General features: G+C 50.8%; 1 protein-coding gene across 3 annotated transcripts in view; it reads right to left on the minus strand.

Annotated features, from left to right (window-relative positions):
* The window catches only part of CDC14A (cell division cycle 14A), a 101756-nt gene extending 79434 nt beyond the window's left edge, over window positions 1–22322 (minus strand). For all 3 annotated transcript variants that reach the window (XM_037152957.2, XM_037152958.2, XM_037152956.2), the window contains exons 1-3: window positions 21798–22322; window positions 20862–20952; window positions 6103–6178 (exon numbers count right to left, since the gene is read on the minus strand). In XM_037152957.2, the coding sequence (XP_037008852.2) occupies window positions 6103–6178; window positions 20862–20952; window positions 21798–21846 (216 nt within the window). In that variant the 5' untranslated portion in view covers window positions 21847–22322. The remainder of the gene's footprint in view (window positions 1–6102; window positions 6179–20861; window positions 20953–21797) is intronic.
* Between the last annotated feature and the right edge of the window lie 466 nt (window positions 22323–22788).

The following is a 22788-nucleotide window of genomic DNA, read 5'->3' on the forward strand; positions in this document are numbered from 1 at the left end:
ATGCCCAGGTCTGTATTGCTTACCTGAGTGAGAGTCACAGGTTTAGCACTCTCGTGTAAACCGTGACCGGTGCGGCAGGGAGCACAGAAACAGTGACTGGTCCCTGTACACTAAAGCACCAAGGCTGCTCCGACAGAACAGCGTCGATTCAGAAGAAGGAACTGGCCCCATTTTCTGTCTGGGAAGGGACAGCTGGGTGAAGGGCTGCATTCCAGTGGGCTCACTCCTTGTGAGGCAAAGCCAGGGTGACCCAGGAAGGGAGGAAGAACAGGGGACAGGCTGGCCGACGACAAAGGGCCCAGGATGCCCTGGGACCACGGTGACATGCACGAATCATGCTCGGGACGGGAGACCACACACCACTGAACCCAGTAAAGCGCAGAGCCAGAAATGAGTTAACGGCCAGTGTAAAGGCAGAGATGTTCCCACAGCCCTCCGTGTGCGGGGCTGAACGGGGCCCTCTCCCGCAGCTGGGTGAGAACCGGGAGTCCCATTAAGCGGAGTAGGTCGGGCTGGGTCACGTGATCGTTAGTGACGTACACAGCCCGGGCCCCGCCCTACTGTAACACAGCAGGTTCTGCGGGTGACGGGGTCACACAAAGCAGCCTACAGCCCGCGGTCCGTGGGGACCAAAGCATCATTCTCCAACAGGTGCCCAGGCTAGCCCAGCAATGGCCGCGGCAACCAGCGTCTCCATAGCAACAGTGGTCCCTCTCTGTGCAAAAGCGCTAAAACGAGCAGGTCTTCCTGGGAGTGGCCATGACCTCTACGTGCTTTTACCTCCAACTTTCCCAGGAAAGGGACATTCTTGAACATTGTCTTTGGCTGCACACAAAACAAAATACGGTTTACGTTTTCATTCAGAGCTCCCACGAAACAGGTGGGATAGTTTCGTTTATGAAAAGGGGGCGGAGGACGCTCTGTGCAGCCCATTCTGTTTCAAACACAGCGTGTTGCGTTCATGAAATGACGCGTTTGATTAACATCGAAGTCCACGTGTCACAGAAAAGTGGTTGGTGAACATCATTGGATCACACAGATACTACCACCCCAGGCTTTAGGGGGTTTTCTACCAAGGGGGTCCTTCTCAGCTGGGGATTTCTGAAGAGCCGCCAGGGCCCCAGGCCCCGCACGCCCCGTGGACGCTCCCTCCCACGCGACTTATTGCTGCCTCGGACCCATTCCACCCCTTTACGCGACAGGAACTGCCTGCAGAGGGTGGCTGGCCTCGTTTCCCCCCCGAGCCCCTGACCCTCAAACAGAAGATAACCTCACGCAGGAACCTCAACATGTTGTTGTGGTCCTAACGAGAGAGTGGTCTGATCATTGTATCAAAAGAGTTCTTGTGTACAACGACCCGATGCCGGGGACGGTGCCCGGTTACCGGGTAGGATTACTGCGCCGATCACTCAGCGGCAGGGCCGTCCCCCGAGCCCCCACCGCCTGCCCGGCGCTTGGTGCTCACATACAATCGTCCGTTTCACCGGGCCCACCCCTTCCCGTTCTACCCTGAACAGGCCCACATGGGCTCCTTTGTACACTGAAAATTGCATTTCTGTCAATATGCTTTCAGACCTTTAAAAATAATCCTCAGGAGGACTGTAATTGGCCTGTTGATTCATCAGAGAAGGTATGATTTTAAAAAAATCATTGCCCTGGAAAATGTCCCCTATTTTCAATAAAACTCTTAGATTCACCACCCCCACCCCCAGCCCCAGCCCCAGGCTAGGGTTTTATTTTTCTCTGAGGGGCAGTGAAATCAACAGTTAAAAACTGTATTGACTATCTTAGAAAAAGCTGGTTGAATCATATATGTTTATAAAACTTTCAGATTATTGAATTAGTGGCAAAGGTTTTCTTAAATGACTGAGTCAGAAGAAGGTGTTGTTTTTTAAAGCGCTATTTCTCTGTCCTTGGTGAGTGCAGTCTTCTCTTTCAGAAGCCCTGAGAGTCTAACTCATTCTCTATGGTGTGCCAAAGAATCCCTTTCAGGACCTGCTAATGCCCTGGCTGGTGTGGCTCAGTGGACTAAGTGCCAGGCTGCGAATCAAAGAATTGCCAGTTCGATTCCCAGTCAGGGCACATGCCTGGGTTGCAGGCCAGGTTCCCAGTAGGGGGCACACAAAAGGCAACCACACATAGATGTTTCTCTCCCTCCCCTCCCTTTTTCTCTGTTAATAAATAAGTAAAATCTTAAAAATATATAACCTGCTAAAAAGGTAAAAATCCTCTCTGAAGAAAAATGTAAAACACACGGAATTCCACTTATAATTTCAGAAGTTTATGACTCCCCTGAAATGGCAGAGTAATCGCTGCTGGTCTAGTCTATCCATCACTAATGACACCTTACATTAAGTAGTTACAGTTTTACAGATTGTTCTCATTTCACAGATTGCCCTTCTATGCCTCTCATTACAGCAACTTTGGACCCAAAATAGCAAACAACAACCCTTACTCCTTAACTCTTGTACTTACACTTTTTAATGAATAGTTCAAAATAAGACACAGGTTTTCAGTTGGTGACGGTAGATTCTATTTTTCTGGCTTTTTAAAATCTAAGCAGATGTTTGATGGAGAATTTTTCATTCTAATCAGCATCATTAAAATGAAGGCTATTAGCAAGAAAATACCTACTGACAGGTACACACACAAAAAGCATGAGTCCCCATCTCGAATCATCAGCTCGAAAAGTACCTTTGCACAGGTGAACAATAAGAAATTTGGGTTTGGAAGAGAATTCACTGCCAAATATTACCTGCCAACACAAGGCATCCTCTAAAGGGAGAGCAAGTCATCAAAGGTTTACTAGGAAAAATAAAAATTTCCCAAGTGGAAAATCAGATGTGCCCGAGGATCTGGGAAGCCACACGGGAGAATTCAGAGACGTTGTTAAAATAGTGCCAAGTTACTCAGAGAAGAAGAGGGGGGTCTGAGGACCAAGCGGCTGCCACCAGCTCGGGTGTTTGGAGGACACTGGAGCGGTCCCAGTAGGTAAGGACGACAGAGGTGTGATAGCAGTGCATGAAGAAATCACTGTGGAGCCAGGGTGCCCGCAGGCGGAGGGCAGCCCCGGGGGAAAGGATAAGAGAGGCCAGGTGAGGCAAGGTCCACAGGCGTCTCCATGGCTTTGGTGACCCTGGGCAGGCACCAGGGACACGAAATTCTAAGGCACGTCTCCACTCCCTAGTCGAGGCGCTCACAGAAGCACACCGGCAGTAGGCATGACTGACTAGTGACGGTGCCTGCACAAACAAGGGAGGCGCCTCCACCCGCGTCCAAAGGGACAAGGAGACGCTTCCCAGAACGAGTGGGGCCCGAACAAGGTCTGAAGGAACAAGAGTTATTACACCAGAGAGCAGGGCCTTCCAGTCCAACCGGGCATCACAAGCCATCGTCTGGGACAAAGTGCAGGGCGGGGCAGGGCAGGGCAGAGGGACCGCCGTGGTCAGTGAATCAGTGAGATGCGGGCACAACCTCACCCACTGGGAAAGACGCCAAGGCTGGGTGGGAGTGGTCAAGGTGAGCATGACGGAAGGTACAGAAGCAAGGCGTCCAAAGATAACCACAGTGGGTAACCATGGGCTGCAGGCAAGGACATCAGCAGGGAGCTGACGTCTGCAGGTGTCATGGGACTGAGAAATGGAATGTGGCCGTGTAACAAGAAGACACATTCAGAAGAGCAAAGCCCAGAGCCTGGGTTCTGTGTAGCAAAGAGGCTGGGGCAACAGTCGCTGGTGCAGAGAAGGCAGAAGAGCCTTGAGGCCACGATGGGACAAGGTGAAGTCAGCCGGGCAGCGCCATGGAACAGCGAGGAAGGCAACAGACCACCAATAGCAGAGAGAAGGGGCACAAATGAGAAATACAGTCAAGAGCCTTGAGTTCCAGCCCCGACTCTTCCCTGCAGCCCCCGGCACGTCACGTGCCTCTTGGGCCGCCCTCTGCACTTGCGAACTCAGGGGCCTGGACCAGGTGGTCACTTCAATTCCTGAAGTCACATCGAACAGCCTTCTCATGTGCACACAGCAGCGGAGAGGCGGCAGCGGCGTCTCTGCATCCGCTGAAGAACTGCCTTTACTGGACTTCCCATTGGCAGTCACAAAGGCTCCACGGGTCACTTCCTTCTGTAGGACTTTAAAATTTATAAAGCTCTCTTGCATATATTTTCTACTCTAATTCTCTCCATGAGAGCTCTACAATCCCTCTTTAGAGGAAGAGACAGTTTCTACAAGGTAGAAGCAATCACAGGTTTAACTGGTAAAATCCGTCTTTTTCTCCTAATACAGAGATAGGTGTGCACCACCATAACCCAGGAATGACTCGTTGACATTTGGGTTTTGAAAAACACATCCCTTCAACAAGTGACAGAGTGGCCCCAAATTGTACTAAAGCCAGAAGTGTCCTTCCGGGCGTCCAGTAGATCACCTGAGCACCGAAATGAACCAAGGGGACTCTCCGGGCTTTATTAAACTTTCATAATGTTGAAAGAAAACTCTGTAAATGAAAGCAGAACAAAACGAGCCCCCGTATCCACTTACCCACACTGTTCAGGAGCGAACGCGGTAGAAAAAGGCTTATCCAGTCTGTCTACCTGTGTGTGGTTGCTGTAAGTAGCCCACTGAGTCAGATAGGGATGTTATTTTCCTGATAATGACTCCTTTCTCTTTGGTCACTCCACATGGCTGCAGCATCCCAAACCATTCCTTCTAATACCCAGTTCATACCAACTGCGCACATCCGAACAGGACTAACCAAGAAAGCAACGGAATCCCTGGGTCCCCCAAAGAAGAAATGAACTGGGTATAATCATGAACAATTATTTGTGAACCATCCTTTTCTCGTTAATTCATCCACTAAAAGTCCATTTTATATTTTTATAGGACACCCGTGTTAGGGTGTCATGTGCTTCTTCAGTGATGACAAAAATGTCAACTTCCTAAACGGTGGGTGGCCGCTTCTTTTCTGAAAAATGAAGATCGGTATAGAGAAAGGAATTTACACACATTTTTCAAGTCACACAAGACTTTGCCAACTAACTCCTTAAAAAGTTCACTGCAACAGATCTTACGTTATATAATTGCTGACTTCGAAAATCTCTTTGGTGGCGTTTCATGGCCATTTGGCATTTTGACCTCAATGGCAAAAATGCATGAATTCATAAATACACAACCTATCTGACGGGAAATTCTCCACCACAGACTGTCTGTTATATGTAAGTTCAGTAAAAATCAAAGTGAAAGGGGATCAGCAGGTTCAGGGATGAGGCACAGCCCCACCAGGAATGTCTTACCCAGCAGACAGGATAAACTATACAAGCGGTACAATTTAGCCTCTATCCTTACGAGGATGATGCCATGTAGCATTTCACCTTCCAAACTGAAACGTTCTACTTAAGATCCTCATTTAGAAAGTTGGGAGAAAAAAATAAATATTTCTTTGTATGCGATGAACGAAGTTTACCAACGTTAGGAGTATAGATGTCACTTTTCCTTGTGTATGCTTAGAAATTAAGAGTGAAAAACAAACAAAAAAGCACATGTAAAATAAAAAATCTAGACGAACATTGAATGTATGATCCAAATGCTGCTGTAATCTGTAAAGTCCACACTCCCTGCCTCTACCAGTTCCTCCCTCTCACTCGGCTGTGAACTCGACAGAGAAGTCATTCAAGAAACACGCGACAACTTTAAATCTTGATCGGGCAGAAAACCGTCTGAGCTGGGGCTCCCACCGCGAGGCCGGGAGCCCTTCCCCACCCAGTAACCCTGCCCGGAGGCAGGTCGCAGGTTCCAGGAAAGCCATCCTGGGAGGGAATTTGATAGACTCATTAATGACCACCAGGAAGGTTTTGTCCTTTCTTTCTTAGATCCCTACTGCAATGACTTCATTCAGCTCGTATGTCAGTTCATCCTGAAAAATGAAAGAGGTTAACATGCCCTTTGTGGGGGACCCAGGAGGATCAATTTCAACGCCTGCGGGAACGACTCACATGAATTTCCCACGATCAGAATTACCCAACTAAATGGGGTGCACACAACACTCCCGCTGGTCGGTCTCCCAGTCAGGTTCTGGACGCTAGAACACAGACATCGCCCCGGTACTCACTTTCAGTTTCTTGTTTAGTTTACAGCAGTATCTGTACAGCATTGCCAAGTTCAGAGGTCCGAAATCTGCATAGAAACTGAGAGTTTAAAAAAACAGTAGTTAGTAAAGATGTCGTTTTTAGTAACATCTGTGCTCATTTTCTTTTCATTAAAGTTGCCATCAAACTTCAGCCATCTTCAGGAATAAGGGCCAGTTTAACACTGATTCATAGGAACCCAAATAACTAATGGTTTCACCCCCTACCCATGCCCTCCCGTTACTATAACTAGTCTCTCAACCGGGACCTGACTGGACAGTTTTCAGTCGCACCTCCTTTTACCTCCCTGCCAGGACCTTAGTTAAGTGAAAGGGCTGCAAAGCAGGCACTGGAAGAACCAAACGAACAGAACATGTATGTGACCTGCACTTCCTGGTTTTTTTCTTTTCCTTTTTATTGAACTGACGGGGATGACCCTGGTTAACAAAGTCACACAGGTTTCGGGTGCACAATTCCACGACACATCATCCGTACACCGTGTTATGTGTTCCCCACCCAAGTCGAGTCCCCGTCCATCACTATCTCTCCTCCCTGCACCCTCCTCCGCCCTCCCCATCTTTGGTTTCATTTCTTTATCACCTACTGAATCATAAAGCTCGTGGACTCTGGGTTCCCATTCCAACTATTCCCCTCGAACTTTGTTCTCAGTTCTCAAGTGTCCTAAACCCAGTGGCTTCTGTGTCATTCTCCTTGAACCCTTTGTCACGCAGGACACATGGGCAGGTCTCTCTCTCAGAGGCACTTCCAGAGTATGTCGACACCAGCCATGACTTCAGCCCTTAGCCCTGAGGAAAACAGACAGCTCCTGACCTGAGACCCCACCTCCGTCTTTTCCACCTTCGACCACCCGCTCGGCGTCACAATGTCCTGGCCTCCTGCCACCGGGAACTCAGAACACCAAAAACCCACCTACCTTCCCTTCCCAAGACCCTCCACAATGAAGGCACTGTGCTTCTCCTCGTCCCTCAGGCATGACACCCTCAGCCACAGGAGGGTGACAAGTCAGGGTTGACCTCACTTTCATGCATCAGATGAGCTCTAAGTTACCCCTCCCTCTGCCATTCCTACTTCAACCACAAAAGTCCAGACCCTCCTCCTCTCACGCCCTTATTTTTTGAATTTGCTCTCCCGGCTGCCCAATTACCCTACAGTCCAACCTTAGAAGGCACGGACAGACCTCCTCTCTGAGTTCCCAGAATTCACCTTCCAAGCCACTCTGCCGACCCACTATGCGCATGACCCCACACTGTGAACTATGTTTTAAAGTGAGATCTCACCTGCCCAACGACAGAGCAAGCCCCTCACTCAGGGGCTGTGTTCTCACATCTTATCTGCTTAGAGAACAGCCAGATCATAACAGAAAACTTCAATAAATTACTTTTCATGAAGAATATTTTGATGCTCCATTTCAATCTGGCCTACGCTATATATTTACTAAATATCCAGCTTAAACAAAAAAAAACCCTTCTCAAAAACCCTTATTCTGAGGGAGTCATTTGATTTCATTTTTTTCTCTGCTAACCAAGTTACACCACCAAGGACAAGTCACTGCACTACATCAAATCAGCCAATACACACCTGCCTTACATAAGAACACCAAACTTACATGAGGATGGAAACTCGTGTTAGTCAGGTTGGTGATATTTTAGAACTTATGTTCCAGGTAACATTAAAATTAGCTGTCCCTGTCCACAGTCTTCTTGAGAGTAAGAACACAGAGGTGCAAAAGGGGAAAAAAAGAGAAAGAGAAAGAGAAAGAGAAAGAGAAAGAGAAAGAGAAAGAGAAGAAAGAAAGAAAGAAAGAAAGAAAGAAAGAAAGAAAGAAAGAAAGAAAGAAAGAAAGAAAGAAAGAAAGAAAGAGAAAGAAAGAAAGAAGAGGGAGGGAGGGAAGGAAGGAGGGAGGGAAAGGAAGAGAAAGAGAGAAAGAGAAGGAAGGAAACTTTCGATGATTTGGAGCAAAGATTTTTTATTTCTTAAGTTCCCAGTGTGGTGTTGTGCTTTAACTATGAACAAAAGACTCATGAATCCCAAATGCCCTGTGCCAACCACACCTAACCACTAAAGGGTCCGAGACCTGTCAACGAGAATCCACTCGGAAGAAGCGAAGTGAAAACGAGCGCATCAGTAAGCACCTGCCGGCACTGACGAAGGCCACCCAGGGTGACTGCAGAGATCTCCGCGTCTTCAGGTTGTTGGAATCAATGTGCTTGGACTGATAGGGCTTGTTTTTTCTACTTGAACATGAATATTGACATGCGGAATTTTAAGGCGAATCTGGCATTTTTAGTTCTGGTCATCTCAGGTTTTTAAACTCGCTCTGAACAAATTTCAGGAGAGCAGACAGAATCAAGGTCATCTAATTCCAGTTTCCTATAACCATGACAAGCCAAATTCAATGTCAAGCTCAAAGCTGTACAGTTTCTGACAATCTTGTCAGCTCGGCCCCATGTACCTTCGGAAACAACACAGGAAAAAGTAAACCAAATACAGGCCTCGTCCTCACGTCCGTTGGCGGTCTCCAATATGGTAGCCACTAGCCACTTATGGCTAGTTAAATGTAAATTGAAGTTAAGTGAATTTAAAAGTCACTTCTCCCATCATACTAAGTCCATGTCAAGTCTTCAAGAGCTACCTGTGGCTAATGGCTACCAAATTGGACAACACAAATAAATATAGACCATGTCCACCTGGCAGGACATGTCTATCCCAATAGACAACACAGATCAAGACGAAAAGATGAGATGGGAACAAAAATAAATTAAAAACCCTGGAGAAGTTGCCAAGCAGCACGAGGGGAGTAGAGATGAAATGTTTTAGGGCAAAGCCCTTCCCCCTTGGGGGCTCACACAGGGCATCAGGCCCTGCCAATTCTAACCCCCTTCTGTTCGGGGGGCCATATTTCCAATAAGCCAGTCTGGGGGAAGGGGTGGAGGATAGATAGAAAAGTAGAAGAGGGTCTAGCCCCGAGTCTCCTTTGTGTCCCTCAAAGCAACAGGTTGCTCCAAGAGCATGGGACAGCCCCACAGTGAGGAAGCTGGACCTGCACCTTGGCCACGGCTCCAGGTTAAGGGCAGAGGACTCACAAGCATCCCTAACCCAGAGAGCTCCCCACCTCGAGATGCCTTGAAGCTCAGCTGGCCAGCCTTTACATTTCACAAAAGGACGGGCGGGCTTCGAGCTGCACTAAGAAATTCAGTACGGCCAAGAGCTACTCAGGACAGGCCTTCAAAAGCTAGAATTGCCACATATACAAAGCAGCAAATTCTACCTTAGTGTGACTTTATAGACCCTTTCCTACAACGTTTATAGTTCTAAGAATATGTATGTGTTTACAAAAATATAGTTTTCATGATTTTTTCCTTTATTTTTCTCAAATACAAGTGGAAGAGTCACAGAGGTGCGGGAAGTGAGCGGGCTGGGCTGTGGGGGCTCAGGAAACGAGTTCCGGAGACAGGCCCTCGGAGCTCAGAAGAGAGACAGCAAGCAAAGGTGCACATTGAGAGGGAAGAAAAGAGGGAACACTACATATTTACACTGTTTTCTAACTAGCTAAACACACTTCTGAACGTGTCAAGACCGTGAGGGGAAAAATGGCCCTCCCCGCTCATCCGACCCTGGGCCATCACTAACCAGCATAATAAAACGCCCTGAATATCATGTAAAAGACGCCTTCCAACCAACGTACTCCTTTGTAAGACTCTTTCCCATCAGAGGTGGGGACGGGGAATGGTCACCTCTATACGTTAGAGAAATATTAAAATACAGAAATTGACGGCTCTCAGTTGAAGTCAGTCACATGAGCTAGGAAGTATAACATGTGTCCTCAGATCCAAGGCAGGAGAAGGAAAGGATTGGGCCCAGTCAGGGACGAAGAGGAAGAATGGAAGGTCATCAACCTGGGGACAGTGCGCAGGGGAGGAGAAATGGCCGATGTAAAGCCCGGAGGGACACAGAGTGACATTAACCAGACTGGACAGTGTCTCCTCCATCCAGCAATTCCCAGGAGAGGCCTCCAGGGTTACGGCCATACAAGGACCCTCTGCTTTTTCTTGGGTGAAGCCAAGAGGGGCAATTCAATCTCATCTGAGCAAGAAAACCATGGCTCTATCATTGTTTCTTTATTTCAGAGTCCCCTCCACTGCTCCTCCAGACGAATGAGTCAATGAGCAAGCATCCCTTACCTATTGGAGTTTGTGTAGGTTTTTTTGAACCCACCCTAGTTTAAGAGGGTCCATTCCCGGGGGAAGCATTGCTTAAAGCGCTGGGGTACCTTACTTTACAGATCAGAAGGGCATCTGAAAATTTCCAACTCCTCAGCCAAAAGATAAGCTCCATCCCAGGAATATTCATTCATTCAACAACATGATGGCCACTGACTCTGAGCAAGGCAGTACCAACTAACACATTTTTCAGTTGAATTTATTGGGGGGACATTGCTTAATAAAAGTACATAGGTTTTGGGGGCCAGGGAACAGATGAATCTAAGCATGCCAACAGTATAAAACAAATGTTTTTTTAAAGATTTTACTTATTTTTAGAGAGAGAGGAAGGGAGGGAGAAAGAGAGGGAGAGAAACATCCGTGTGTGGTTGCCTCTCACACGCCCCCTACTGGGAACCTGGCCTGCAACCCACGCATGTGTCCTGACTGGGAATCGAACCAGAGACCCTTTGGTTCACAGACCAGCACTCAATCCACTGAGCCACCCCAGCCAGGGCCCAAAACAAATGTTTAATTGCATTATAAACAGGACCAGGACGAAAACTAAGGCACACCACCTCTTCACATTTTACCAGCACTGCTGATATTTTTGTCCATTCATTCATTCACTCGTCCTTTCCTGAAAGCCTGCTGAGAGCCACTGTCTTGCCCACCAGCAACGCATCCAGCCAGTGAGATGACAAGAAAATATATTAACCCAGTGTGATAAATGCTAAGAAGCAGGAGCCTCCAATGCACAGTGAGATGATGGGTGTGTGTGCCATCGAATACTTTCCCTATCAGGAACCGGCTGTGCAGATGATAAAAACTCCTACACGGGACAGAAACTCCTAACAGTTAAGTTCCAAAGAGTCCAAACTTGCTCAGCAAACACTAATCCAAGACCAAAGTATAGTCCATGTTTTCGCTCAAACCCTTACAGGGCAGGAGGTCAGTTGCCCTGACGCTGGCTTCCTGGGGACAGAGGGTGAGCACTGGCCATGTAGGCAGCTCCCACCTTCTCATCCGCCACAGAGAATCTGATGGAAAACTAAAGATGCTGGGGAACGCTCTGTGCCTCGCTGGACCGGTGTCTCAGTGTCCTCGTCCACCAAACAAAGCTGCTCAACTAAACAGCGTCTAAAGTTCTCCTCTGACACTGTATCTTATTGTCTGTGCCACTTATATTATTATAGCGCATCCCATTTCTGGCCATTGTTTCTGTTATAGACCATTATATCTTATCAGAGATAATGTATGTGGATGAGAAAGGTTCTAGCAGGGGAGTCCAACCTGCAGCCCACGGGTCGCCTGCCGCCCAGAAATGGCTATGAATGCGGCCCAACACAGAATCGTACGTAAATTTACTTAAAATCTTTTTTCTTGGCCCATCAGTTTTTGTTAGTGTTTGTGTATTTAATGTGCGGTCCAAGAAAACACTTCCTCTTCCAGTGCGGCCCAGAGACGCCGAAAGGTTGCACACCCCTGCCCAAGAACGGTAACCCAGCAGGGTGGCCGTCTGATCGTAAATTCTTAGCTGAGCAGGTCAAGGTGCGTAGTCACCCCTCAGGCCCATGACTCCTTTCGTGAAAGGTTTTAAGCCAGCCCTGTCCCACTGTTTTTGTGCATCTAGGGGACCCCACCTTTGAAACAAGCAAAACCACCCTCAAGCCAGCACATGATCTTAAGACCTATCCTGCGTCCTCCCGCCCTCTCAGACTCTTTTCCCGCCTTCATTCCAAACGCAGAACCATCTTTCTCTGCGGCGCTGAAGATCTTACTTCCCAGCAACTGGCCTCGGTTTGGCCCAAATAAATTCTTATTAAAAAATCCCTGCAGGTCTGGGCGTTTCGTCACCCGGGGCCACAGACTGACTGCTTCAGCTGCTGCTCCTGGAAGATGGGTTTGGCCTTAAAAGCTGAACGACCAACTAGAGGGTGTCAGGGAAGCCCCCCCCCCCCCCCCCCGCATCAAGCCTGGAACTCGGCGACGTCCCTCTTTGCAGCAAGCCAATTCATGACAACCGCCTTGGAGACTCAGATTAAAGAAAACAAAAGAGAGCTCCAGGAATGCACTGGCGAGATTAAATCCACTCCCACAGAAGCACCCTCCAGCTGAGTAAACTAACCCGTAGATGGCAGGGGTGGGAGGCAGGAGCACTACCTCCACGTGTCCCTGAAAGACAATGGGGTGATGTCCCCAGTACATAACGGATGCGCCCACCTCGCACCTGGTAGAGCCACTGTGGCTCTGAAACGGAAAACAAGGGCTCTAAACCACGGAGACGATCCCCCCGCCTCTTGAAGCTCCTGGAATTAAAACCAAGACCCTAAAACGTGCCCGTGAGGCCCAGGGAGGAACAGCCCCCACCCACCTCTCGGGGGCCCCCCTGTGCACCCTCTCCAGCATTTTGTACTAGTCACTCCAGCCCAGCGATTTGTTTTCGTTCCTGCCTCCGGCCTGTTGCACCTCCTCCTCCCTGGCCTAGAAAACACCCACTTAGGCTTAGGTCTCAGATCTAGTCACACAGGGATGCCCCCCAGATCCCACCCCTAAGTCCGCTGCCCCCCTCCCACCCCCGCCCAGCCCACCCCAGCTCGCAGGCCAGGCTCCATTGTCAAGTTTTACAAACAACTGTTAGGTCTTCCCTTCCGAGCACTTACAATAAATACTCCACCATCTGAATGTTGGATTAATGGCCTTCCACCCCGCACTGGACTCAACGCTGCGGAGCCAGGCGGGATCAGCCACCTCTCGTGCAGGGGAAGGGAGGAGCACCCACCCATGGTGCCCCCTGCAGCCTGCACCTTGATGACTGGCTTTCTCCAAATGAGGCCGGATCTGGACGCAGCCCCCAATCTAAAGAGCCTGCCCCCAACTGCATGCGTCCCCCGACCCCCTTTGTCTTAGGAGCCCCTTCTCTCTGTGTGAGTGCATTTTTTGTAGAGCTGGAGGCTCGTGAAACACACAGAACAGCACCACCTCAGGCTCCAGTGAAAGGGGCTATTTTACAAACCCGCCATTCACGGCTTCAAGATGAGACCTTGCTCGTTTTTTTTTTGTCTCACATGCAGAAAAATAATGTCTCTAACATTTCAGGTTGATTCAGCTGCAGACAATCAATAATACAGGACCACTAGGACTAATGAAAATGCTCTCTTAATTCCATACTCTCTTAAAAGGAAATGTATAGCAGAAGAAGTGTATAGAAGGGAAAGGTACAGAATAAGAAGGTGAAGGGACTCACCAAAGAATGTAGATGCGTATCCCGTGGACACAGGCAACAGTGTGGGGATGGCCAGAGGGACATCAGGTGTCCCTCCCTCTCCCCAGACTTTAAACAAGGAAATACCTAAATATCCAGGATGGGCATTGTCTATTTTCTGCGTAAAGATCACAAAGGACGAGGATCTTCTTTTATTTTCAAAATAGACCCCCCTTTTTATTTTGTCTCCCCCTCCGCAAATAAACAAAGCAACAGAGGGCAGGCTGTCCTTCTCACTTTAAGCCAGAAACCTTGACTTTACCTTCAATTCCTCCTCCTCCTCCTCCTCCTCCTCCTCCTCCTCCTCCTCCTCTCTGTTCATCTGGTCAACCCATCTTCTCTATCTCCTCCCCCATCTGGCCTTTCTGATCCGTTGCCACGACCCACCCAGCACGCCCCACCTGCAGGCCCAGGATGACCATCCGAAAGCACAGCCCTGGTGGGTCTCTCTACCACCCACAAACCAGCAGAACAGGAATCCAAATGCCTCCCCATAACCCAGTCCCCAATTACGCATCCATCCTCACCGGAGCCCTCCCGGCATTCAAACATTTCGCCTGACCCCACGGAACCCTGCTGGTCCCAAACACTGCAGAGTCTTTCTTTCCTTCGGTCCTTCCTGGTTCACGCATTCATTCAGCTAAAATCCGCCTGCCCGGCACTGGGCTGGCGGGAGGCCCCTACTAACAGTAAGCAAAATCAGGTAGCCCCTGTCCTCACCGAGACCCTAAAGTCCATTCTCTGCTCTTTCACACCCTCGCAAGGCTGGTCAGACGTCACTGTGAAGCCTTCATCACCCCGGCGGTAATAACCGCTTCCTTTCCCGGGCCCCTAACAACACATTTGCAGCTTTGGTCATTATTTATTGCCCTGTATTTGCGTCCGCTTCCTCCTCCTGTCCTGGGTCTCCCCGCAGCGCTGGCCTGGAGCTCTGGACCGACATCTACCCCAACCGAGTGTTCGTTTCTCCTACAGCATCTTGCAGCCACACAGGAGGGTTCAGTGATGCTTTCCTCATTTCCCATACAAGCGTCAATGTGTTTGTTTGTTTGCCACAAAGGTGTATTAAGCTGTGGCCGAGAAAAAGCCACTGACTGCTAGCTATGGAATGTGTTTATGAACTTACGAAGGAGAACATCTCCAGTCCTGGGAGCCTACTTCAAACAAAACAAACTGCCCTGTGATGGTGACCGGCCCTGCAGGGATGGGCGGGGACGGCTCCTGCTGGACTCCCCAACAGTGGCCCAGTTGGACTTCTGTCAAGCTGCCTGATAAAGACTCACCCTCTTGAACTGAGTCCTCGGAGGATAAAATTTGCATTTTCACCGGGTTTATCTCAAGCGAAGTTTAAGAGCTGATAACAAAGATGCGAGACCCACCTCCAATGCCAAAGAGGCTGAAGCAGCAAGTATTTAAATAAGTCAAGATCCGGACGGTAAGCATCTGACTCCAGGGGGTCACAAAATGCAGCTGTGACTGGTGAATGTGTACAGATAGGGCGACCTCCCCGTCACCTAGACTAGCACGTAGTCAGGTTCACGGGGACACACACATGCATACACAAGCACATGTCTGAACCTCAGGCATTCCCAACAGCATGGAAAAAGTCGCCCTGAATAATCCTGGGCTATTTTGCAAGGTTAAGGTGGAAGGAAGGAGAAAGGGAAAAGAGTATAGAAACTTAGCATCCTTTAAAAACCTAAAGAATTTTCTGAGTTTTTTAGGGGAATTCTAGGCAGAAACCATTACATCTTATACCAGCTAAGCAGCACGAACATTTCTCCAGACAAACTGCAAAAGCAGTTTCCGGAGGCTTAAGAAAACTGGCTTCTTTCTTTTTCATGCATCCTATATTAATATATAATGATAATTAACTCAATTCTCATTCTCTCTCTCGGCAGTCCACTGCAAGGAGAAAAAATAAAATTACACCCACAGAAGTGTAACTACTTAAAAAAGACACTTGAGTGACCACCACACATTCCCAGATACACCTGGACACACAGTCAGGGCCACATCGCTAGCAAAGCTATTACGACCCAAGTGGGAAGGTCCCCGTGCACAGGGAGGGGCAGGGCCTCCCGCTCGGGACAACTGGGAATTTGCCAGAAGCCTAAGAGTGTGGACTCCCGGGCCCGCTGCCTGCGGTTTGAATCCCAGCGCAGCCACTCACCAGCTCGATGACTGTAGGCTCTACCCACTCTCTCTAGCCTCAGTTTCCTCATCTGTAAAGCGGTCACAATAATAGCCGCCAACTCCAAGGGTTGTTCTGAAGATGAACCAACTTCATGGGCACAAAACACGGAGAACACCACCTAGCACAGGGCTTAACAGGTGCGACGTGTCTGTGAATTCAACCAAACCTCTTCTGTCCACATCACAGCGACCTGCAGGGGGTGAGCTGGCCAAAGAGGACCCTGAGACCATGCACAGGTGTATGTGTCGACTTTCCATTAAATTAACCTACTTGCTACATATTCAATTTGAAATACCAATTAAGCCCTGGTCAAATCAGCTCAGTTGCTTAGAGCGTGGTCCTGGGGCACCGAAGTTGCAGGTTCGATCCCAGTCAGGGCACACAGAAGCAGCAGCCAATGAACACAGCAGTAAGTGGAACAACAAATCAATGTTTCTTTCTCTCTTTCCCTCCCTAAAATCAACTTTAAAAAAATTAAAAAACATAGAATATACATAGAATATAAAATATAGAATATATTTAAATAAAGAATATATATAGAATAGAATAGATAAAAATAAAAACGAAATAAAATTAAAAAGCAAAAGAGGTCTCTTCTCACTTTTACCTCCGTTCCCACATATAATCTCCAGGCAAGAACATTCCTCTGCCTTCCCAGCATGGCTCAGATTCACATGTTGACTCAAACCTACGCGACGGACTCCATAAAAGAAATCATTCTTCTATAAATTATTTATCCAAAGTCCCTGCTGGCATTCGTGTGGGGCTGCTTTAATAAAGTATAAATGAAAACTGAACGTTTTAAATGATTTAACTCTGCACGTGAGCTACTGAGTCCTCACAGAGGTGGGTCCTTCCTCAGGTGCCACGGCATCGGTGACATTCTCCGAGCCTCTTCAGCACCTGCGTCCCATCGGTCCCCCGAGCGTGACCGTGGGGTGCTCCCTCCCGCCTTGGCAGCCCTGTCCTCCTCACACGTGACTAGGGGACAAACAAAAAGGGACAAGACTGGACTCGAACAACCCTCCCCTCCCCTCCGCGGCAAACCCGCATTCTGGGCATCAACAGCATTGCCATAGAGGGGTACGCAAAGGTTATGACAATTCACATATTGGATTTTGCTAACTTTGCGGCCAAAAACCCAGGAGCCAAGTTATAAAGAGTAAATAAGCCTTCACGTGGGTTGCAGGGCCCACTTGCCCAAACCCCAGAACTAGCCTTTCTGGAGAGTGGAGCCTTAACAGCAGCGGATCCAGACACAGATAAACCTCTGAAAGGCTCCCTTTTCATGGGGCTGTTTGTCCCACAGGTGGCTTAGACTATACTCCAGTTTTCATTCTGATCGGTGAAATCATAACCCAGAGATATAATGCACGCTTTCTTACCAGCCACATTTCACTAAAGCTGCTCAGGCCTTTATAGTGACATGGTAAGTTCTATTTATAAAGAGGCAGAAAATTCAAACTGTCACGCTTAATAAAATAGCCTTCCCACCCGCGCGAGGCCATAGGCGAAATTTTCTCCACCAGCTTCTCAGGAGGTCGCCACCTCCATCACGGGTGCTGTCACCCTAAATGACAATTTGCACAAGTCACAGCTATGTCCAGAATCCTCGCAGCCTAATATTTAAGGCATCTACTTCCAGGTTCAAAGATAACAGCTGCATTTCCAGGGTGAGAAGGACAGGCCAGACAGGCGGGATCGGGACAGGCAGCCCTGCATTCAACATTGGGCAGATAAGAACACGGGCCCGGGGCTGTCCGGGGGCTGTGGGACCATGTGTCCCCTCTCCTGGGAGACAGGCACTATGACAGGAAGGTGGAGACTTTTCTCGCCGCACGCCACCCTCCATCGGCAGAACCCAGGTCACCACGACACGGGTCCTTCTAGGGGCTTTTCGATCTCGCTCTTTTTCTGCTCCCAAGAAGTGGCGCCTATGACAAGGACTCCAGCGATTCTGTCCTCAGCCCTCTCTCCTCTTCCCTGGGTCACCCTGGTGCCACTCAGACCTCAGTGGCTTCTCTCTCTCTCTCTCTCTCTCTCTCTCTCTCTCTCTCTCGCCAGGCTTCACGTCTCTCTCACTGCATGGTCGTGACTTTGTGGAAAACTCCCAGACTGGAGTTCACATTTATGTGACAGCCCTGAACTGCCCGACATTCAATGTCGCCGATCCTCGCACAGAGGCCGACGCTTACGCCCAACGTCCTGGCTCAGGAAGCGGCTCCAGCGGCGCCCCAGGACCCGAGCCTTGAGGACTTCTTCCACCCTCCTCTTCCTCAGCCCCTCACCCTCCCCAGCTGATCTGCCACCAAGCCATGGATTCAGGCCCCTCCTTGCCACCACCACTGCCACACAGTCCTAACCCAGGCCTGGATTTCTTCACCCCGAACATCCTAAAATTTTTCTCAGTGGGCTTCTGCCTCCCTTCGAATCCATCTTCAGTGATGCTAGCGTAGTAATGTTTTGAGAGAGGGTGTAAGTCCCCCAGCACCAGAGGGCTTGGTTTCACATTCCAGTCCTGCTTGCTACCTCTTCTGTGGCTCTGGCCAAGTCCCCTAACCTCTCTGTCCCTTCCTCTCCTCCCGTGCACATGAAGGATGATCATTGTAACCTGCCTCATGGAACTAAAATGAACTAAGAGCCATGATGAACCTGGGGCAGACAGCCTCTGGCACGCACCTACACGCCCCATACAGGTCTGCTATTATTCAGAGCACAGAGCCAGGCTTCCCGTGTCCGCAGAGCCCTCGGGAGAGTCCCACGGTGTTCCAGGACGCAGCGTCTCCTCGCCCTGACACCCGATCTGTCTGCAGCTGACCCTCCAGCTTCAGACCGCACATCCCCACTTGACCTGCACCCACGCCAGGCGAACTGCAGGACTTCGCAGGCCCCGAGCACCCCGAGGGGCACCCTCTGCACCCTGGCTCTCCCGTCTGGGATCTCTCCTCTCACATCTCGGCCTGGGGAGACTGCATCCACCTGCAAGCCAACCTCACTGCCCCGGGAAGCCCTCACCCAGACCTGCGCCCACCGGCCCGGGAAGCCCTCGGAGCCCAGGGCTCACCACGGTCCTGCCATTCTCCCTCCAGGCTCGGAGCTCCTTGGAGGGACAAGCGCATTTGTCATCGCTGCATTGACACCACCCAGCCCGGCATAATGTGCTGGGTAGCTGGGTAAGACAGGAACATGGGGGACCAGAGCCACTTCTGTGCCTTGGCTGCTGGGCACATCGAGGCCAAAGGAAAGGCCCTGCCAGGCCGGAGGCCTCATCCTCGATTCCAGTGACATCCAAACTCACAGTAGAAACTGACACTCTCCTAGCTGGTCTTTCTTTATAAGACACCAGAAATAAATATTTGAGGCATGTGATCTATAGCCCTGTCCTTGAATGCCAACATAAAAATCACACCAAAAATGGTCCTCATCGTCCTGACCCACGCAGCTCACTTGTCATTGCACAAGGAGAAAAGCTGCCGGTTCGACTCCCAGTCGGGGCATGTGCCTGGGTTGTGAGGTTGGAGCGTGTACGAGAAGCAACCAAAACCCCGTGAGCACCGTGCTCAGCAGGCTAACAGTAATTTTCTGCTGGATCCACCATCCAAAGGCAGCCAGGCAGACCTCAAGGGCTGGAGCTTGCTCCTGTGAACACCCTCTGGTACACCCACCATCTCTCCCCTCTGACTCAGGAGAGCTCGCCAAGCCCTGAACCCACTGAAAGAAAAGAAAGCCACAGCAAGGCCCACTCCCGACCACGGAGAGAGCGGGCAGGCAGTCAACACTGCAGGCAAGCAGTGACATCATCCAGGTACACCGGGTCAGGCGACAGGCCACAGATTACTCCCTCTGTCTCCGTCTGGGGCAGAGCTGTAATCTGACACCTGGGCTCCAGACCTTCCCCGGGGCAGAGCTGGGCATCAGAGCGGCAGCAAAGGGCCCTTTCATCCCCACTTTCACTTCAGCCACTCCAGGGGCGCCCTGCTCCCGCACCTGGAAGGGTGGAGACGTCAGCTTCAAGAATCCCTACGGTGAAGTAACACTCAAAGTTGGTTTTCCATCAAATAAAAGATACGCTCTTGAAGGTCAAGGGTATGCACCCTTGGGATGCCTGGCAGGACTCCCCAAATCCCTTTGGACAGGACAGGTCCTAGGAAGCTAGGAAGCTGTGGTTCATTTAATTATGTCCATCTAATTGCACGTTTAGACAGAACAAGGAAGTAAAATTAAATGTTTGTTAGACTACATTAGACTACTCTGGAGCACCAGCTCTTTCAGTAAAAGGCCATAATCAAGTCAATTCAGCCTTCTTATTCCTTATTATCTGTTGCTTTTATTGAATAGAGATTTGCCTCCAACTCAACTTGTACTACACTTACTATGAAGTATTAAGATACCTTTTTCCTGCAGACTAAGCGTCCTCTGCCAAAAACTGTTCCACACTCTTATCTTACTCTCTCAAATCCAAATTCCAGAGAATCAAAGTAACTAAAGAAAGGACACCACATTCCTGCACCACTCTTCACAGGCAAGAGAAATAAGACCATGAGGCTTGGAGTTCCCTCATCTGTCCCTCATTGATTTGAAGGTAAAATCTTCTTACAGGAAAAAAAAAAACACGCCACCCTTGAACCCAGCTTCATGTGTCCCACTTTCTGAAACAACACGCAGCACAGACAAAAACAGGCCGGAAGACAACAGCAACCTGTGAACCGAGAGGCTGAGGCCCCTGCTGCCTGGATGCTGAGGCTGATCCACAAACACCAGGGGACTCATTCCCAGGTCATTTCCGAGTCCAGCAAGGGCAGAAGGCTCCCTGCCTGGTCCTGCTCTGGGTGGTGGGAAGAACACACACACAGAGGTCCAGAGGGTCCGAGGTGTGGGCAGGCTCCAGTCCTGTTCCCCGAACCTCTCGCCAAGCACCTGAGCCCTGCAGAACTGGTACTTTTACTTGCACCACTTGGGGAAACGGGGTAAAACGGCCATAACGGTGCATAGTGTTTCTTCATCAAAGAGTCAACAAGCTGAAGAGTTGAGAGAGAGAGAAAAAAAAAACCAGAAACTTACTTTTCATAGACCAGCTCCTCATCGATGGAGAAATAGTGGGTATTTACTGTGCTTTTTGGTCTATTCCTTAAAGTAGCAAAATATAACCGATCTGAAAGACAAGTTTAAAAGATGGGAGAAAACACGTGAGAAGTGGGGAAGCTGGACGTGGGGGTGGGGACAATATACAGAAGATCAAAATAACCAGGGCTACCCATTATTTAAAGACCATTAACACGTGGGATTCCTGCAGAAACCTGATCTCATCCAGAAAGGGACGGAGACACTGGGAGAGCACAGCAGTGAGAGAGGCATGCGGAGGACCTGGGTGAGGAGGGACTTGACTAGGCAGCGGGCAGAGCGCCCCCGCGCCCCCAGTTCCAGCCAGCAGGAGCGCAAAGAAGCCGGGGGAGCGCCTGGAAGTCGGCGGGGGGGGGGCGTCTGGAGACCGGGGTATCAGTAGAACTGGAGATGCAAATTGGGTTCAGAAATCTCCAGCCGCTGCGGAAGGGGAAGAAAGGCGAGCTTTCCCCTACAGCCCCGGGACTTAAGAAGAGGAAGGGAGGAGAGACAGCGGGGTGTGATGGAGGGCGGGGGTGTCCCGAACTCCGAGGCCAGCCAGACTGAGATAAAGACGACCTAAAGCATTCACCGGACCCCACCCGGGCCTCCGCACAACTGCGTGCGGGAACCGGGCAGAAGCCGGCGCTGTCCCGTGACCCGCGGGGAAGCCATCCGAGGGAGCTGCGGAGGGAACGAGGGACGCAAGAAAGACAGAGAAGCCGGAAGCAGGGGGTCCTGGGGGAGAGGACAGTAGCGAGGGAGGCTGAGCGCGCGCGCGTCGGCTGCAGGACCCTGGGGCCCCGGAGAAGCCGGGGGCAGCGGTTGGGACTTAGGGGTGGCAAGTGAGGAGTGGGGGCCAGGGGGATCGGAGAAGGCGGGGCGGCTGCTCCTCACCTTTCATGAACTCGCAAGCCCCGATTAGTTCCCCTGACTCCGCTGCCATCTTAAGCGAGATACGCTCGGGGGAGGGCTGGGTCGTGGCCCGCTGAGGACACCCGCCCCCGGGGGCTTCCCCCCTGCCCAGAAGCCCCGGAGCCTGCAGTCCCGAACAGTGAGCCGGACCGCGAGAGGCGGCGAGCGCCGAAGGCGGAGGCGGCTGGGGGGTCAGCGCGCCGGGCGCCCCGGGGACATTCCGTGGGGAACCCGAGCCTTCTCCACGCGGGGTGCACACGCCCCGGGCTATGGTCGCTCCGACCCGGACCCGGCTGCCGCCTCTGCTCCGCCGCTGCCTCGCCTGGGAAACGCAGAGCCGCTCGCACGGCCGGGCAAAGTCTCCTCCCGGCTCCCAGAGTGATCATGGAGCAGCCGACTTCTGGCCCCAGTCGCGCCCGTGGCTACTCGCGCGGCAGCGGGCAGGACTCCGGTGCCCGGGGCTGGCAGCGGCCGCCCGGGCTCCTCCTTCGCCGCCTCCTTTCACCAGCAACTCTTCCTCCTCCTCCCCCCGGGCCCGCCCCCAGACCTTCCTCCCCGCCCTCCCTCTGCCCCTCCACTTTCAAGGCTCCGCGGCCATCCCTTAAAGGGACAGCCGGCTCCCGGCTCTGCGCGGCTGGCTCCCGTCACCAAGCGCCCCGCAGGTCATCAAGAGCCGGTTGCTAAGGCTTTGTTACCTTCCGCCAATTGCTGTGAGCGAAGCGGGGCCCTGGGCCCAGTGGAGCCCCGCACGGCCTCCAGTCCTAAAACTTATGAATGAAAGGGTGGCTCGGGGAGCGGGCGGCAGAAATGCGCTGCGTCCCCCCCTCTCTGCACCCACGCACCCACTTTCTTCTAAACTCTTTCACACACCCCCACACACAGAGACCTCAGCTCCCCGTGCCCTGCCTCACCTCTGGCGCATCTTCCAACCAACCCCCATCCCCACCTCCGACGGATCTCCGTCTGTGTACAC

The sequence above is a fragment of the Artibeus jamaicensis genome, unplaced genomic scaffold, assembly GCF_021234435.1.
Source record: "Artibeus jamaicensis isolate MK-2021 breed Jamaican fruit bat unplaced genomic scaffold, CSHL_Jam_final scaffold_1689, whole genome shotgun sequence".
Taxonomy (NCBI): domain Eukaryota; kingdom Metazoa; phylum Chordata; class Mammalia; order Chiroptera; family Phyllostomidae; genus Artibeus; species Artibeus jamaicensis.